General features: G+C 44.0%; 2 protein-coding genes and 2 pseudogenes across 3 annotated transcripts; 2 read left to right on the top strand and 2 right to left on the bottom strand.

Moving 5' to 3' along the window:
* The first annotated feature begins 539 nt into the window (after positions 1–539).
* Positions 540–4,746, top strand: LOC4332434 (arginine biosynthesis bifunctional protein ArgJ, chloroplastic-like). Its single transcript, NM_001417500.1, has 16 exons — positions 540–810; positions 916–1,039; positions 1,307–1,380; positions 1,476–1,520; positions 1,621–1,671; positions 1,752–1,820; positions 1,921–1,979; positions 2,071–2,140; positions 2,231–2,311; positions 2,412–2,498; positions 2,814–2,936; positions 3,195–3,257; positions 3,455–3,532; positions 3,639–3,784; positions 3,896–3,966; positions 4,383–4,746. Exons 1-16 carry the CDS (start codon positions 643–645, stop codon positions 4,463–4,465), a joined length of 1,392 nt encoding a protein of 463 aa, NP_001404429.1. The 5' UTR covers positions 540–642; the 3' UTR covers positions 4,466–4,746.
* Positions 4,747–8,728: 3,982 nt separating this feature from the next.
* Positions 8,729–10,390, bottom strand: LOC112938196 (protein ALP1-like; annotated as a pseudogene).
* Positions 10,391–11,650: 1,260 nt separating this feature from the next.
* On the top strand, positions 11,651–12,504 carry LOC4332433 (probable histone H2A.5). Its single transcript, NM_001425727.1, has 2 exons — positions 11,651–11,964; positions 12,066–12,504. The coding sequence occupies exons 1-2, from the start codon at positions 11,740–11,742 to the stop codon at positions 12,318–12,320; spliced, it is 480 nt and encodes a 159-aa protein (NP_001412656.1). The 5' UTR covers positions 11,651–11,739; the 3' UTR covers positions 12,321–12,504.
* Positions 12,505–15,285: 2,781 nt separating this feature from the next.
* LOC133039966 (organelle RRM domain-containing protein pseudogene) lies at positions 15,286–17,917 on the bottom strand (annotated as a pseudogene). Its single transcript, NR_189576.1, has 5 exons — positions 17,802–17,917; positions 17,589–17,690; positions 17,074–17,142; positions 16,853–16,957; positions 15,286–15,837 (listed from the first exon to the last, which is right to left on the bottom strand). The product of NR_189576.1 is annotated as an organelle RRM domain-containing protein pseudogene (transcript).
* Positions 17,918–17,932: the final 15 nt, after the last annotated feature.

Raw genomic sequence — 17,932 nt, 5'->3', positions numbered from 1 at the left:
GTTACTTTGGAAGTATGGCCGTGTCTAGTTGTTTGGCCTAAATTTTTTTTACGTATACGAACACACATTTGAAATATTAAACGTAGATTAATAACAAAACAAATAATAGATTTCACATGTAAACTGCGAGACGAATCTATTAAGCCTAATTAATCCGTCATTAGCAAATGTTTATTGTAGCACTACATTGTCAAATCATTGCGTAATTACGCTCAAAAGATTCGTCTCGCAATTTTACATGTAAGCTGTGCAATTGGTTTTTTTTTCTCGTCCACATTTAATGTTCTATGTATATGTCTAAATATTTGATGTGATGGAATTTTTAGAAGTTTGAAGGGAACTAAATACAGCATATATGTTTTTTTTTTCTCCCGAAAAAGAAAAAACAACAACATAGAATTGACTGCGCACGAGTCCACGGCCCAAGACCTACCCGCTCCCGGCCCTCTGACCGTCAGTCCGTCACCAACCCATGGGCCCCACCTGCTTGCCGCCTCCAGGCCTCGCACCCTAAAAAAAATAAAAATAAAATAAAATAAGGACTAAAAACCCGGCCCGCTCCCACGCTGTGTCACACCCACCTGCCACCTCGCCGCGACGACCCCCTCGCCGCCGGCCGCCACCGCGCGTCAACTGCCGGCGATGCCGCCCCCTTCCCTCCTGCTCCTCCATCCACGCACGCCGCTGCCGCACCACCACCGCTCCTCCTTCCGGACGAGCTCTCCGCGGCCATCCAGGATGGTCTGCGCCGCTGCCGAGGGGTTTATCTCCGCGGCGCCGATCCTCCTCCCCGACGGCCCGTGGAAGCAGGTGGGTAACTGGTTTCCGGTGAAGCCGCGGGGGCGTTGGGCTGTGGGTTTTTTTTTTTCAGTATGCTGAATCTGGTGGCTGGTTGCTGATCGGGTGCGGGTTCAGGTGGAAGGCGGCGTCACGGCGGCGAAGGGGTTCAAGGCGGCGGGTATCTACGGCGGTCTGCGCGCCAAGGGCGAGAAGCCCGACCTTGCGCTGGTCGCCTGCGACGTCGACGCCACTGTCGCGGGTAAAGGCTATCACCAACACTTTCTATTCAGTTCACTCGTAGTAGCAGAAGTTTCTTCAGAGTTCAGACTTCAGTTTCACTTCTCGTTACCATTTCTCAGCAACTGCTAACGGCTGCAGAATGTGTATCAATGCGTGCTCGTTAGGATGAACGGCTGTGAATATTTTGCTGTTCTGAGTTCTGAGTTGCGTTGGTGTATCGGCTTGTGCAGTGCCATATGAAATCTGTCGGTTGGGCTTAGTTATTGTCCTGTTGGGTTCTTTTCAGGAGCTTTTACTACGAATGTTGTTGCTGCTGCACCAGTTTTGTACTGTAAGCGTGTCCTTAATTCATCAAAAACAGTAAGTTAATTCTACCTCTCATCTCACCTTTTGACAAATAAATGGAAGTAATAATTCATTGAGGTATTCTATGTTTTCAATGTATTGTTTTCTAGGCTCGAGCTGTGTTAATTAATGCTGGACAAGCAAATGCAGCAACAGTAAGTGTTTCTGACAACCGTATCCGTTCCGCTGGCTCTGTACTGTATTCGAAAACACCGTGGCTAGTATTGATATACTTATCTAAATAATTTATCTCAGGGTGATGCAGGATATCAGGATACAGTGGATAGTGCTGATGCTGTTGCCAAGGTACTTACTTGCCGATTGGATGCCTATAAGTTGGCCAGGCATCAATGATGTTTTCTCTAATTGGCTATCGGTTTTTGCAGCTTCTTAATGTGAGCACAAATGACATACTGATCCAGTCCACTGGTGTTATTGGTCAGAGAATAAAGAAGGTACAGTGCTGCCACAACCAAACTATGGTTGAGTGACTGTACTAAACTAGTAGGCTAACCTAGTACAATTTCATCTGACGCTTGGGTTTTGACAATGCAGGAGGCACTTGTAAATTCACTTCATAGACTTGTGGGCTCACTGTCTTCATCCATTGAGGGGTATAGTTAGCACGCATTGCATGTAAAATGCATCTGCAAGTGTCATTTCTATATGACTATATCTAACTTATTACCTCTGCCCCTGTCACAGTGCAAATTCTGCAGCTGTGGCCATTACAACTACAGACCTTGTTAGCAAGAGCATCGCTGTACAGACAGAGGTTTGACTTTCTTAGCCTCGTATTATTCTCATTAGGTTTATTTGGTTTGACATTATCTTTGTTCTTATCATCTCTTTATTGAAAAGTTAGATTGGAGGAGTGCCTATCAAAATAGGAGGAATGGCCAAAGGTTCTGGGATGATTCATCCAAATATGGCAACAATGCTTGGTGTAAGTTCTGTATCAATCTCATTTTCCACACAGTCCTACTCCTCTATTGATCCCTTTCTCAAGGCATGTATGAGCTTCATTATAACCCTTTTTCTTACAGGTTTTAACAACTGACGCTCAAGTCAGCAGTGATGTTTGGAGAGAAATGGTCCGAACATCAGTGAGTAGAAGCTTCAATCAAATAACAGTAAGTACTGAGAAACCATTCCTCTTGAGTTGATTAGCATGTCAACAGTTACTCAACCTACAAAAGAACTTATCAATCTTAATTACTCACATCACATGGGTAAATATGGGCAAATTAAACTGTAATAACAAACAAGAGAACTGTCTGCAAAATGCTCCTAAATTTAGCAAGCATTGAGGTTTAGTTTTCTTTGTGTTATGGAAATCTAACGGGCATAATGCATCCTCTGTCTACTAATTTGGTATGGTTGTTATGGCAATTTGATCCTGAAACTAGTAGGCAAACATCTTGATTGTTTACGTCATAATTCTTTAGGTGGATGGTGATACGAGTACCAATGACTGTGTTATTGCTCTGGCTAGTGGGTTATCTGGTTTATCCAGTATCCTTACTCATGATAGCACTGAAGCTCAACAGTTCCAAGCATGCTTAGATGCTGTAAGTTTTACTTCCCCCAAGCTTTTCCTTTTCATGTGACTCCAGGCTCCATGTTCTTGTCTCCATATTTATTTTGAAATGCACTTTTCTGTAGACTTATCAGATTACTCCAGTCTGAAATTTCTTTTCTTAGCTTCCCATAGGATGGACCGATATGAATCTTATTTTCTTCTTGGTTGCAGAGTTTTTGATGTATTTTTATTTACAGCAAACTGTACCTATAAAGGAAAAAGATGCTGACCTATTTATCTCCTGTAGGTAATGCAAGGTCTTGCAAAATCCATAGCATGGGATGGTGAGGGTGCAACATGTCTAATTGAGGTTAAGCGCTTAGCATTTCATTCACTTCGCACCATCAGCATAGTATGCTGCATTTTCTTTTAGCATGATGACTTGACGTTTGATATACAAATTGAGTTATCTGGCAACTGCTGCATTCAATTATTCATCATATCAAATTTCCTTTCTTAATTTCTTCGGTGTGACACAAGCTTCTAAAGTGCCCATTCCCTTTGTAGGTTACTGTAGCTGGTGCCAATAATGAGGCTGAAGCAGCTAAAATTGCTCGTTCAGTGGCATCTTCCTCCCTGGTTAAAGTATGATACTGTTTAGCAGCAAAATTTTGCTAATTAGGAGAGGATTGACACCCCTCTGTCATTCGTTAGCCCAGAAAGCCTGAGTTGTTAAATTATTTTTTATCAGGCCGCTGTATTTGGAAGAGACCCAAACTGGGGACGTATTGCTTGTTCTGTCGGTTATTCAGGCATTCAGTTTGATGCGGACCAGCTTGATATTTCCCTTGGAGCTATTCCACTAATGAAAAATGGTCAACCACTCCCATTTGACAGGTTAAGAAACCTTGACAACATAGAATTATTTTTTTTATTGACGACTTTGAATGAATTGTAATTTGTGTAGATCTTACAATAGAATTTAAAATATCTACTGTTTCTTCATAGATCTGCGGCCAGCAAGTATCTGAAAGATGCTGGAGACATCCATGGTACAGTGAACATTGATGTATCAGTTGGTAAGCATTCAACTTGTTGCATAACTCGACTTCTTGTTGCGTGGCTGAATCTGTAGTATGTTCTTGTGTCACAATGTTAGTCATGGACTTCTGGTTGCATCATTTCTCTAGAAAGCACAAATGTGCCTCTTGCATCCAACATATATTTGCACTGAACCGGAGTAGTTTTATTGGCTTGATGCATTTGCTTTGGGGTATCCTTTCTTATTCCTTGATTTCCTATTTGGCATGGCACCTTTAGTTGAAGAAAACTTGAACAGTTGCGCACAAAAGTAAATTTGTTTTTAGGAAAGCTAAGATTACGTCTTGCCCAGCCGTGTTTTTTACCTGAACAACCAGATGCTTCATTATCATTGTCTTGTACGAAATTGTTTGAGACTGGCATATGACGCATGTTCGTTGTGTTTATCTGCCAGGGAGGGGAGGAGGAAGTGGAAAGGCCTGGGGCTGTGATTTAAGTTATAAGTATGTCGAGATAAATGCGGAATACACGACGTGAAAGTCTTACACTGTCTATGAAGAACGGTCTCCGCTTGATGGAAATGGAACGCTGTTCGGATGCAGCTAGGCATCTGAGCGATCTGTATCATATTGAGACTCGCCCTTTGTTGTATCAATCGGCTGAACGTGCATTCTTTTGTAAGTGTAAGGAATGCGCTATACAATGTTACGGCACAATAAGTAAGCTGTCTGCCATGCCATCTGATTCAATTCTAATTTATAACAGTGACAGGGGATGTTTGGGCGCACGCCGAATAAAGTTTGTATTTTTGTGTGCAATCATGTATGTATATCGTTTCTTTGGGGGAGAAGAATCAGTTAAGCTCCAAATTCGGCTTGCTCCATGGCACGGGTTTTTGGCCCGGCCAAGCACGGCATGGCCCGACTGATGTTGGCCCCGTGCTTGGGCCTTTGTCTCGGCACAATAGGTCGGCTTGGTCCAACGATCTGGAGGCAAAATAGATGAGGGAGCTAAAATAGACTTATTCCAACCTTTTAAAGGCACAGTCTAAAGAGATGAGAGACGCAAAATAGACTTATTCTAGTCATATAAGAAACGGCCCAAAGAGATGAGAGAGGCAAAATAGACTTTTTCTAAGGAGGAGCACGATGGGCTTTCGTGCCTTCGGGTCGGCCCAGCACAGCCCGAGTCTTATTGGGCCGTGCCTGGACCGTTGGTGCAACACGTGGGCGAGTACGGCCTAGCCCGCGTGTAGGTCGAGCCTTGCTAGGCCTACTAACCTCGAGCCAGGGCCTGGTCTTGCCTGGGCCGAGCAACCCCTTTGGCCATCTATAATGGAATTTTTTTTATTTATACTTTTTTTTATTAAAATATTTACAAAAATAATTTGTTGTTTTGAAAATTTACAAATCTAATCGCCTGCCGCCCTTTGGGAGGGCGATTTTTAAAAATCGCCCTTCCACAGGGCGGCAAGGGACCTAAATGTAAATTTTCCAGTATAACTTGTTAGCTCTATGATTTTACAATTTAAAATTATATTATATAAAGTCAGATGAAATAAAACTTTATATCAAAAGTGTAGAGCTCAAGGAGATCTACAATTTTGTAGTTAATAACTTTTTCATTTAAGATGTCCAAATATTCGTTACAAAATATAAAACACATTTAAAAAAATCTCAGATCTACATTTCAAACGATATTGGATGGAGATAAACTTTATATAAAAGTTGTAGATCTTGATGAGATCTATAACTTTGTAGTTTATCACTTTTCCATTTAAAATCATTTGGAGTATCGAATAAGCATTATTAGTTTTTAAGCAATTAAAACCGGTGGGAAGGGTTTGAACACAAATAAAAATTTTATATTTAGATCCCTTGCCGCCCTTGGAGAGGGCGATTTTTAAAAATCGCCCTTCTAGAGGGCGGCAGGCAATTAGATTTGTAAATTTTCGAAACAAAAAATTATTTTTGTAAATATTTTTATAAAAAAATGTATAAATAAAAAAAATTCTCTATAATGGCAGGCAAGAAACATTGTGCACTCTCTCGTGCACTGCATCATGTACCTAGACCCAATATCAAGTTAGGTTGGAAACATTGATGATGCTCTTAGTGAATAGATCAAACGAGATAGTGTGTGTTTAAATCATGATGCAGAGGAGAATTATATGCTAGCTAAGAACATTCATGTGAGGGAAATTTATGGTTCAAGTATTTGGATATCAGATAGCATGATTAGCTAGGGCTTGAATATTGGTGGGGTTTCCAAGCAAAGTGGAACTTTGAGGTTCTTCTATATGGGCCCTTTCTCGACCATATGGGCCGGGATCTATAATAGCAACCCATGTATGAAGATGGCTTAGGGTTTGGTCCATGCCAAAAAATGTATAGAGTACAATTTTTTTACATGGACCTAACCATGAGCCATCTCCATACACTGGCCGCTATCATAGATCCTGGCCCATACTACTAATAGACTCATTATTGCGACTGTCATAGACTCTTGTATCGGTTCAACGGAGTTCTTGTGGAATTCGTGTTATGAGATCATGTTGACAATGTGTGATTCATTTCCTTGGGCTTGTATATGTGTCTATGGAGGCTGATACTCCTTTTGGAACCTTTTGGTAGATGCAACTATTTTCATAACCTCTAGCTTCCCAAGACAATTCAAATTCTCATTATAGATTATGAAAGTTTCCTTGTGAGTGGAAGTGAGCTTGATCAAAGTTTGGATGGAGTTTGATAAAGCCGCCCTAAAGGCCTAATGGGCGGAATAGTTTGGATAGTTGTGTTGTCCGCCTGGTTACTAAACTTGTCTGAGCAATCGAGGATCAACATGCTAGACAATCTGTCTTGTACATATTGGCGTACGAGACAGTATGTTTGTCAAAGTCAGAGTTGTATAGGCTGGACAGTTCCCTTGTGCAAATTGGCGTACATGACAATATATTTGTCTAGGCTGATGTTGTACAAATCGGATTGTCTAGGCCAACCAGATTGTTTGGGTGAAGTTGATCATCGACAGGCTAGATAGCACGCTTCAATGGACCGTATTGTCTGAATTGAGATAGGATAATCCACCAGTTGAAAGGTCCTCGGACTATCCACCTCTTAATGGCCCGATAGTTAGTTTCTCATCGACCGTTGCTACGGTGTAAAGGGCCGAGCTATCAAGGCTGAGGCGATGACTAGTTTGAGTGATTGGGCTATAAATACCAAATGCTATAAACTTGCTTCAAGATTTTTGAAGTAATGACTAGTTTGAGTGACATGAGCAACTAAGGCCCTGTTTCTTTCAGCTTAGGATTATTATAATCCAACTTATTGAGTCAGATTATTATAAGCTGGATTATTATAAGCTAGAGGAAAATAAGCTGTGAGCTTGACGGAGCGTGGGGCTCCTCACCGGGAGACCGCGCGGGCCCCCCTTTGCCGGTTCGGCCGGGGGCGCTAGGTGAGGTTCTAAGCACTCGATCTGTGGAATGTTTCGCGAGAGAGCAAATGCGCAAGACACGGGCGATGTAGACAGGTTCGGGCCGCTGAGAAGCGTAATACCCTACTCCTGTGTTCTGGTGGATCTGTGTATGAAGGAGTTACAAAGAGCTGGAGAGCAAGAGAGTTCAAACTCTAGAAACCCTCTTCCTCTTTCTCTCCTCTACGAGCTCAGGTCTTCTCCCCCCTCTTTCCCGAGCTCCCCCCTTCTTAAGTGGGCAAGGTCTTCCTTTTATATCTCAAGGGGATCCCACATGCACCACTTCTACCTACTCTTCTTTTGGGTGGGGACTCACCCTATCTTCCCAAAAAAGAAAAACTGGCTTGCGCCTTCGCCTGGAAGCTAAATCACAACTTGTCTTTGAGTGAGGCCCAGCGTCATCACTCGCCTGACACCGGGGATCTCCCTGTTACTCCCTCATTAATGGGCGGAGATTTGCCATGGCTGTTGTCCGAATGACCCTCTGATGGGATGGGCCATACCTACCTTCACTCCGCCGGAAGCAGGCGCAACGTGGGAGCACGGTTGTCTGCCGATGACGTGACCGGCGTCAGACCAGTCACAAACCGGTCATTCTTGTCTACCACGCGTCAGTTTAGCATGCCACACGTCAGCCCTTCTTCATAAAATGACTTCCTTGTAATGGTTGCGATGAAGCCTGGTATGAATCTAGCCGGGACTGACGTGCTAACTCCAGGAGTCAGCACGCCGGCTCCGGCTAGGGACGAGTGCCTAGAGGCTCTCATCATTCCGACGGGACGGGGCGAGGCGTGCGAAAGGCCGCCTGTTGCCACCTAACCCGCGATCTGACCGGTCTGTGACCGGTCACACACTGTGACCTGTCACGGACCGAACGAGTGTGCTGCGCTGCATTAAATGCGGCGTGGGGCGCTCGTCCAACCCGCAATAAACGCGGTTAGGTGAGCGCCGCTGTGCTCACCTAACCCACACACGTGGCGCCAAACCCACAGGGGGTCGGGGCGCCCCAGCCCTCGGGGCCGAAACGGGAGCGGCCCGACCCCTCGGGGAGACAGAGGGAGGGGCGGCCACATCACCCTCGGGCCCGACCCCCCCGAGGGGGTCAGGCCACGTGGGTGACTGCAGCTGCCCCAAACCTCTAGTCAAGATACCCCCGGTCCCATGTCACCGACAGAGCTGTTTCTTTCTCTAGATTATTGGAAACCTGGATTATTGAGTTTGCATGGCTAAAGTCTAGAATGCCCTCAACTATTTTTGGATGCCTTTGTCATCATTCGGTGACTTTATACAACAGATATAAATTTGATGTAGATAAATAAAAAATTGACAAATATTTATAATTATACATTCATGAATATTTCTTCCACATATATAATAGACTTAAAACCAAATTATTATCTCTTAGCAAATAAAGCATCAGCAATACTATCACGGAAGGCATTTGCGTCCCCATCTTCGTCTCCCATGTGACTGGCATTCCCTTGAGATGAAGGCATCGGCATGTAGTTTTCATCATTATCACACAGATCAAACTCTTCATCACTCAATTTGCTATCTCGAATAAAATTATGCAGCGCCATGCAAGCATGTATTATTTTTGTTTGCTTGAGCATCGGATAACTTGGTAAGTCCAATAGAATTCTCCATTTCATTTTTAAAACACCAAAAGAGCGCTCAATCACATTACGAAGCGATGAATGCAAGTGGTTGAACACCTCCTTCTTGCCACTAGGACGTGGACCCTCTCGAAATTCCGGTAAATGGTATTTGGTCCCTTTATATGGAGATAGATATCCTAGTTGATTTGGATAGCCTGAGTCAACAAGGTAAAATTTCCCTGTTAGCATAAACATAAACCATGAGACATTATTTTATAATTGATGCTAGTTCGACGAGACTGTTAAACGGATAAGAGAAGTTACCAGGTGGTGGATGAGGGAAGATAGCGGCATATTTGCGCAAAGCATCATTGAACACCCTCATATCATGTGCCGATCCAGGCCACCCCGCAACAATGAATGTAAACCTCATGTCAAAGTCACAAATGGCCAAGACATTTTGCGTCGGATATTTATTTCTACCCACATGTTGAACCACCTTTGATGCGGGCACAACTACTGGTATATGTGTCCCATCTATTGCACCTATGCAATTGTTGAAATGGGGCTCAAACCGATCACCAAGTAGTCTTGGGTGAATAGTTGTGAAGTTTGGGTCTCTAGGTTTGACAAGATCTTTTGAAAGGAGATAGATACTCTGCAACACTTCATTGAATTTTCTACTGATTGTTCCTTTTGACCTCTCAAATCAGTTCTTAACTTGAACAAATGATTGTGGAGCCCCAATGGTCCACAAAAACATTCCTAAAGCTTCAACTGAATCCATCTTACTAGTTGACTTCAGACCATAAGATAAGACCAACAAATTATGTAACCTCTCAAAGAGTGGCCTACTCATTCTAAACATGTCATAACAATCTTGTGGAACTTCAAGGTTTCTCATAACCCAAGCATGACCCGCTAAATTAGCTTTTTTATACTTGGACTTGTTCAAATAATTTTCAGCATAGAACATACCAAATGATGTCAACACCGGTCCAAATTTTCTCATCATATCTAGTTGTCTGCTAGCAACAATAATAGTTTCATCCTCCTCCTCATCGACATCATCACTTCCATACATGCCCATCTACAAACAATGCAACAAATGATATCACCTCAATAGTCACAGAAAGACCATGTTGATGGATCACTAAACAGTAGTTCATCCAATCAAAATTAAGGCGCCATATTACATGGCCAGGCAATACATAAGTTCATGCGAATAAATAAGTAGCAATCTTGCTAATACATATTGTCTGACAAAGTAAAAACAGAGATAACTAGTTCATGCATATAAATAATTAGCAGTTTTCTACTGCTGCCCTTCCTTCTCGCACCATCTCTGCAACCAAGAGAGCCTTCCCGCCTTGGTGGTAAGAGTCTTGAACATATCACGATGTTCAGCTTTCACAAATAATCTTGTAGCCATGAAATGCTCCGCACTTCCTTCTGCTGCCCCACAATCCACCACCAAATCCATCACCTCCTTAATGGAATTGAACCTAAATTCACCTTGCATCACCTTGTTGGCAATATCACAATTGATATCCATAGTGGTTTGAATATTCCTCATTATCCTAACCATGGGGTTCTTAACCTTCTTGTATGGACTAGTGGCGGTGCTGGAAGACCCTCGCTTCAATGGTTTTTTACCCAATGAGCAATCTACCGGTGTGTCGCCAAGGTCATGTACATCACCACTTGCATCATCCCCTCCAGCATTTTCTCCAGGTACGTTAATCCAGAAATTAAATGTTCGGGTTGTTTAATAGATTTGCTATACAATTAAATAGATAATCCACGACAATAATATCCTTAACAATATATAAATCAATTGAGGCATAAGTTGCCTTCTTTGGATATGGTTCCTTTCTCGCAACTGTTATATTAGAAGTTCCAATATAGAAGGAATTTCCAATTCTTTTGTCGTATTATCCTATCTACTTCCACTTATAACATTTATTTAGCTTATAGTTTTAAATTCGCTCCGTTACCTCCCTCTAGGCCGGAACCAACAAAAAGAAAGTTTAAAACAGTAGGGTGAAAAAAAAACAAAACTTCCAAACTCACCCCACCTCTTTCCTTATTTTTTTTCAAAAGTTATCATACAAAAATCCAATCCTTAATTATTCTCTTCCAAAATTTTATCAACATGTAAGGTGTGTTTAGTTCACGTCAAAATTGGAAATTTAGTTAAAATTAGAACGATATGACGAAAAAATTAGAAGTTGGTGTGTAGAAAAGTTTTAATGTGATGAAAAGTTTTAATGTTTGAAGAAAAAAATTGGAAATAAACAAGGGCTAAGATGTACTAATCACAAAATCACCAAATCCTCGTGTTCACAGCTCAGAGCGCCATCCACCTCACCGTCCGCCTGTGTGGCGCTGCTTTTTTCCCCAAAAAAGAACAACCATCCCGCGGGCGGGAAAACGGACGCGCAAAAAAATTTCGTGCTCCCAAATTCCCTCTCCTCTGATTGGCCCATCCGCCCCTCCCACGGATCGCGCCCCCGCGAACCCCATCCGAGCCGTCCAACCACCCCACGATCCGACCGTCCATCTCCCCTCCCACGGATCGACGGGCCCACCACCCTCCCCTTCCCCCAACCGTTTAAATACGCCACCCCATCGGCCTCGTCTCGCCATCGCCATATCGCATTCGACTAAAGAAAAGGGAAAAAAAAATCCTCCTCGCCTTCGACAGCAGCAGCAACCAGCTTAGCTAGGCTAGCCATGGACGCCGCCGGAGCCGGAGCGGGTGGGAAGTTGAAGAAGGGAGCCGCCGGGAGGAAGGCCGGCGGGCCGAGGAAGAAGGCGGTGTCGCGCTCCGTCAAGGCCGGGCTCCAGTTCCCCGTCGGCCGTATCGGCCGCTACCTCAAGAAGGGCCGCTACGCCCAGCGCATCGGCACCGGCGCCCCCGTCTACCTCGCCGCCGTCCTCGAGTACCTCGCTGCCGAGGTAACAACGCTCGCCCACTCCCCCACTTTGTCGTCAGCCTCATCTGCAGATTTCGATTTGTGGTGCTGATCTGGTGGTGTCCTCTCTGTTCGATTGCTTAGGTGCTGGAGCTCGCCGGGAACGCGGCCAGGGACAACAAGAAGAACAGGATCATCCCGCGCCACGTGCTGCTGGCGATCAGGAACGACGAGGAGCTCGGCAAGCTGCTGGCCGGCGTGACCATCGCGCACGGAGGCGTGCTGCCCAACATCAACCCGGTGCTGCTGCCCAAGAAGACGGCGGAGAAGGCCGCCGCCGCCGGCAAGGAGGCCAAGTCGCCCAAGAAGGCCGCCGGGAAGTCCCCCAAGAAGGCCTAGGCGTCGGCGCCTCGCTTTGCTTGTTTAGCTGGAGTAGATTGGACGGGATGTGTGTCTGTTAGTAGTCTAATGCTGTTGATTTAATCTATGGTGGTGTCGTTGAACCTTGTGATCTGTGCTTGTGTCTGTTCAAGAAGATAAATTTAAGAGATGTTAAATTTTTCTTCAGAGATGTTTCCATTCTTGCTCCTTATGCTTTGGCTGTGGAGATCTGAATTTTCTCAATTGTCAGATCCGATCTTGTGAGATGTTCGAATTTGGTTGCTTGGGTTGGGCGGGTAACTTAAAATCACCCAAATTTGTTGGTGGTGTGTTGGGCTTAGTGCCGCCTCAAAAATTTGGTGTTTGGAATGGAAATCACCGAATGCCTAAGTATGGGTATCTCAGCATCTGTGATTTTGTTGGATGTTGAAGTGATTGGTTGGAATTTGCATTTTGGGAGGCAATCTGGCGCTCTGGTTTGAATTAGTGGAGGGGGGGAATGGCGGGAAGCCGGGTACGAAATGAAAATGTGTCTTGGGATTTCGCTATGGCATTGGGCGGGCTAAATCCATGGAAGTTTGGTGCTACTTGGCGCCTCAATTGTGTCTTGAGCTGTACTCCATTTATGGGCCAACAGGCAAATAAACTTGCTCCTCAATTCCGCTATGAACTTATTTTGGGTCAAGATCCACATCCTTATGAATAGACCATCTCTGTATTTATGTTACTACCTGTCATTTTGGTGTTGAACACGGGTAAAATTAAATGTATTATGATTGTGATTTGTTGAGAATAGAAAATAGGTGAGGATATTAAGAGGTAGAAGGTTGTGATTGGTTGAAAAAAAAAGTTATTATATTTAGGGATAAATGTACTCCTAATTTGTTACTCATTCTGTAAAAAAAAAAAGAGCTAACCTAGTAGGGGATATGATCAGACCTACTATGAATCTGGACAGCCAGGAGGAAGGAGTCACATCCGCTTCTAGGTTGATTTTTTTGGACGGAGGAAGTATATTTTAGGACAAATGAAATAATATATTTGAAAGATCCATTTTTGTAATAGGGTCTTGTTTGTACCCTCCTTAAGCAAGGACATTTATTTTTTAGAAAACATAGTACAACATAGGCGCTCATAATACGCACTCACTCTATGAATACGCACATATATATCCTAACTCTACGAACAATCATCATGAGTACGTCGTCTACCATTAAAAGAATAATTAGTCGTAAATGTAAGTAAATGTGTCAAAGTCTATGTGTCGAATTTGAGTGAGCTAGTTCCACCATAAAGAATCTAACCATTTAAGTTACACTCATTTCGTCAAGGGTATTTAATTTTGATCAACTATATAACCTTTGTACCTATTTCCATATCTCACAGAGCACGCTTAATTTTTCCTGTAGTGAACTAATGATGGATTATAATATTATATCTGCTAGTACAATTTAATTTTGAAGAAATGGTTGTATGCTCCTGTAAACAAGAAACTTCCGGCACATCCTCAGGCCAAGGCAACTCAGTAGTACAAGATTTTTTTAAAATCTTTTTATATTTATTAAAAAATTAAATAAAAAAAATCATAGCACAATTGGAATCGTCCCCATATTTGGACTGGAGGAATTTTATACAAGAATTGAACTAATTACTGCAAAATTCCTACATAGAAAGGAGCCCTTACCTATCCTAGGTTAATCAGTGCATTCTAATTAATTTAATTGAACTAAAGTGAGATAATCCAACTTTAGCCATGCCCATAGAACTATAACCTCTTAGAGCATCTCCAATAGAATGGCCAAATCACTCTTCAAGTTAAATTCTAGCAAGTTTTGAGAAAAAAACCACTCCAACAGCCTCTCCATCCGACTGGCCACCAAATTGGCTCTTGGCTACGCCAAATTTGGCCATCCCGCCTGCCTAGCCAAATTGGCTGCTAGCCATGGGCCCCACGTTGCTCCCCCCCCCCCAAATCTCTCCTCTCTCTCTCTCTCTCTCTCTCCCCGCACAGATCAATCGCCGCCGCCATCGTCGTACCGCGCCATCGCCGTCCCGCGCTGTCGCCGCCTCCCACCTGCACCGTCGTCGCCGTCCGATTTCCTCCGTCACCAAGAGAGCTCCGCGATGACGAGGCAGGAGCAAGGGAGGCTGTGTTGGCGACGGCAACGAGGGAGCAGCGATGATGGGGAAGAAGGGGTCGGATCCCTCTCCGGCGGCAGCCGCTTTGCCTTCTTCCCCCGTGTGGACTCCTACGCCTCCTTCCTCGCCGGATTCGGCCGGCGGCGTGGAATCAGGGGGCCGCGCGACCTCCGCCGCCGTCTGGCCGCCAGCTGCTGTCGTCGCCAAGGTCTGGGCCGCCATCCTTCGCCGTCTGGAGCTCGACGGCGCTCGACTACGGGGAGTAGTTGGCGGGGAGAGGGAGAGCACCTCGGCGAGCGTCGGCGTTGGGGGGCCGCCGTCCATCGGCATGCGTCGGCAACAGCGGTCCGCTGCCTGCGCCGATTTGCCGCGTCCGCGTCCGCCGCCTCCCCGCATCGTCGTCCCAACGTCGCGCCACTCCCTAGCGCCGCCTCCGCCGCCTCCACCGCCGCCGGATTCAGGGTGGGGGGCGTGACCTCCACTGCCTCTGCGCGGCCTCCGGCCCCGCGCGTATTTGGCCGGCGGGGTGGATTCGGGGGCCGCGCGGCCTCCACCTCTGCTCCATGGCCGTCGTCGAGGTAACCGTTGCAAGCCGCCGCCGCCATCGCCAATCACCGCGTCACCGCCGTCGCCAATCACCTGCACGGGAAGAGGGCCGACAGAAGAGGAAGAGGGAGAGAGGAGTAGAGGCTGACGTGTGGGTCCCAGTGTCATAGGCTTGTAATGAAGAGTGTAGATGAAAAGAATATTGGAGTGAGGAATAAGTTTGGCTTGCTAAATCGACTGAAAGCTGACTATATGGGTATTTAGAGAGTTTAATTTGGAGAGACAGTTGGAGATGCTCTTAGGTAATGTGTTCATAGGTCCACATGGTCCACATGTCAATGATCACATTACTCTGACGTAGGGTACAAAGCCATCCAAAACCAGTTCATCGGATATACATCACGGCTTTAATACTTTTGAGATCAAATTCAAACAATATCGCTTTATAGATGACACAGAAGAAAACGGTGGAAGAAATAGCTAGTGGAGCAGGGGCGGGTATATGGGTCATCCAGCATTCTACGCACATATAACCTTCCAGCCCGGGTTCATAAATTCAACCTAACCTTCCAACAACAATTTTCCTGTTTGAAAGCTTTCTTTTGTCTTAAAAAAAAAACAAACAATGTTGTTCGCAAACCAATACTGGGCTCAACAAAAGTCACAAAATTACGCATTCAGGACAGGAGAAGTGCTCATAGGTCTTGTTGGAACTGAGCCAGATTAGCCATGTACGAGTACGGTTTAAGGCAGGAAAACTGCACCAGTTCAGCAACGATGGTGATAGACTATGCCCTATGCAGTTTTATTCTTTTGCAATTTCCACAAAAATTAGTCTTCCACGAATGATCTGCCAAAGAAAAGATTTATTGAAAGTTTAGTCTTACAATAAAACAGACTAATCAGGGGAAAAAAGAAGGCTGGTTTAGTATAAATCTATGCTGAATACGAATCATTTCCACATGAAGAAAGATCTGAATGAATCCCAAAATAAAAGCATTCTGCAGTGACAAAAATGGTGGAGGGCCAACATGCTAGCAAGATGGATATCTAATCTCAAAGTTTATGGCCAATCTAGAAGATATTTTCTTTGGGATTAACAGAATAAAAAGAACTATATAAGCAACACAATGTTCACAATGTTCCTCACAGAAGGAAATAAACCACACAGTTTGGTCCACATGGTTTTACAGAAAAAGGCAGCAAAAAGTTTGCTTCACATGATTTTTACAGTAAACTAGCCAAGTTCTCAATCTGGGTTGAACGTAAAATACTATAAATCCCTGCTTAGTGTCTCGATCTCATAGAACTACAAAAATTAGTTCTGTTCCACACCATGCAGTTATGCCAAAGATTACAAACATGCAACACATTATATCTTGAAATTAGGTACATCAGTTTTGCAGGCAAATTGTCCTTTTCATTTAGTACTCCAGGTAAGTGCCTCAGCTAATGTAGTTGTTTGTAAAGAGTCTAATCAGCGGAGAGATCAGTTCTGCAGTCAACTTGTCCTTTTCATTTAGTTGTCCAGTTAAGTGCCTCATCTAATTTAGTTGTTTGTATCAGTGGATTTTTTTTATCCCCTTAGTATCTGAAGTAGATCAGAGATAACATCACAAATGAGGCCCACTCAATCTACGAGGGTAAGTGTTATCATGAATCACGATAAACCACTCTAGGCTTCAAGTAATTAAGCTAGAAATGTGTGTGTGGTGTGCATGTACCTTCAATTCCAATTGAAAACCAGGTAGAAAGTACTATATACAGATTTTCAGAACTCTTCTCAGATAAAGAAGAATCAAAACTAACATCAGAAAGGTAAATTGCGGGTCATAGGCAAGATAGGGGATGAGCAGAGCAAATACCCGTCCATCCATTTCCTTAACAGCTTTCTCTCCGTCTGCTTGAGAAGAATATTTAACAAAACCAAATCCTTTTGGCCTTCCAGTTTGGTTCTCTTACCAATCGAGCTACGCTTGATAAGGTAGATAAAGCAGAGTGAAACTTGAATGCCAATTAAGAGCAACAACAAAGATTTAAATTGCCTGTGCTGAAAAGCATGTGACTACTGAGTACTGACTAGTACCTTCCTCAACAGCGCCAAATGGTGAGAAGACATTTTTAAGTTCTTCCTCTGTTGTGTAAAATGATAGCCCTACAAAATCCCAAAATGAGTGAATGGATGTTTAAGCTGTATGAGCAAGCAACATCAAAACATGATAGAACGAGTGGACAATCCACTAAGAACATAACTTGCATGGCTTTAGCGTGCACAAATAGCAGAATATCTACAGACAACTTATGTGTTCTACTCATGGTCCATGTGAACAGGTGAGCATCTCACAGGCTCAGCAGATTAGGGACTTCTAAGTACTCTATCACCAAGAGAATAAATCAGCATCTGTCAAACTCTATGAGCTCTACAACAACAGCTAGCTAGTATGTATCTAGGCTGTAATTCTCTAACCCGCTAGAAAGCATCCTCTGATCGATCCTTCATTGCAATCAAAAGGAATCATATTCTGAAAGCACCAAGCCTCAACAACTTAAGGCATGCCATAGCTATCATATTCAGAAAAAAAGAAGGGCTAAAGGACACACCATTTAGTGCTCATTTCATCCACCACACCCCCCAGAATCACACCAGATCAAGAAACCCCATTCACTCATGAAGTTCTGACGCACAGATCATCACAAGCGGACCTGTGAAGCAGCAGGACATCACATCACAGGCTCACACAGATCCAAACATTTTGCAAACCACAAGATTATTACGTAGGCGGCGAAAATTTAATTACATGGAGATGAACTTACTGCTCACAAATATCTCCGTGCTGAAAGGCTTGGCTCCAACCATCCGAGAGGCCAAGCCACCCAGCCGCCCACCTCGCAGCATCATCTCCTCAAACCCTAGATCCCCAAATCGCAATCGCAAAGAGAAAAGA

This window comes from Oryza sativa, chromosome 3 (genome assembly GCF_034140825.1).
Source record: "Oryza sativa Japonica Group chromosome 3, ASM3414082v1".
NCBI lineage: Eukaryota > Viridiplantae > Streptophyta > Magnoliopsida > Poales > Poaceae > Oryza > Oryza sativa.
The sequence above is the reverse complement of the archived record's forward strand: the minus strand, read 5'-3'. Positions and strand labels throughout refer to the sequence as shown.

Bases quoted from the DNA above. Each gene is read 5' to 3' on its own strand.
- LOC4332434 (NM_001417500.1), top strand. From the start codon at position 643: ATGCCGCCCCCTTCCCTCCTGCTCCTCCATCCACGCACGCCGCTGCCG. The intron at 811-915 runs GTGGGTAACTGG...GTGCGGGTTCAG, and splicing joins CCGACGGCCCGTGGAAGCAG to GTGGAAGGCGGCGTCACGGC. The intron at 2,141-2,230 runs GTTTGACTTTCT...TTGAAAAGTTAG, and splicing joins GCATCGCTGTACAGACAGAG to ATTGGAGGAGTGCCTATCAA.
- LOC4332433 (NM_001425727.1), top strand. From the start codon at position 11,740: ATGGACGCCGCCGGAGCCGGAGCGGGTGGGAAGTTGAAGAAGGGAGCC. The intron at 11,965-12,065 runs GTAACAACGCTC...TCGATTGCTTAG, and splicing joins TCGAGTACCTCGCTGCCGAG to GTGCTGGAGCTCGCCGGGAA.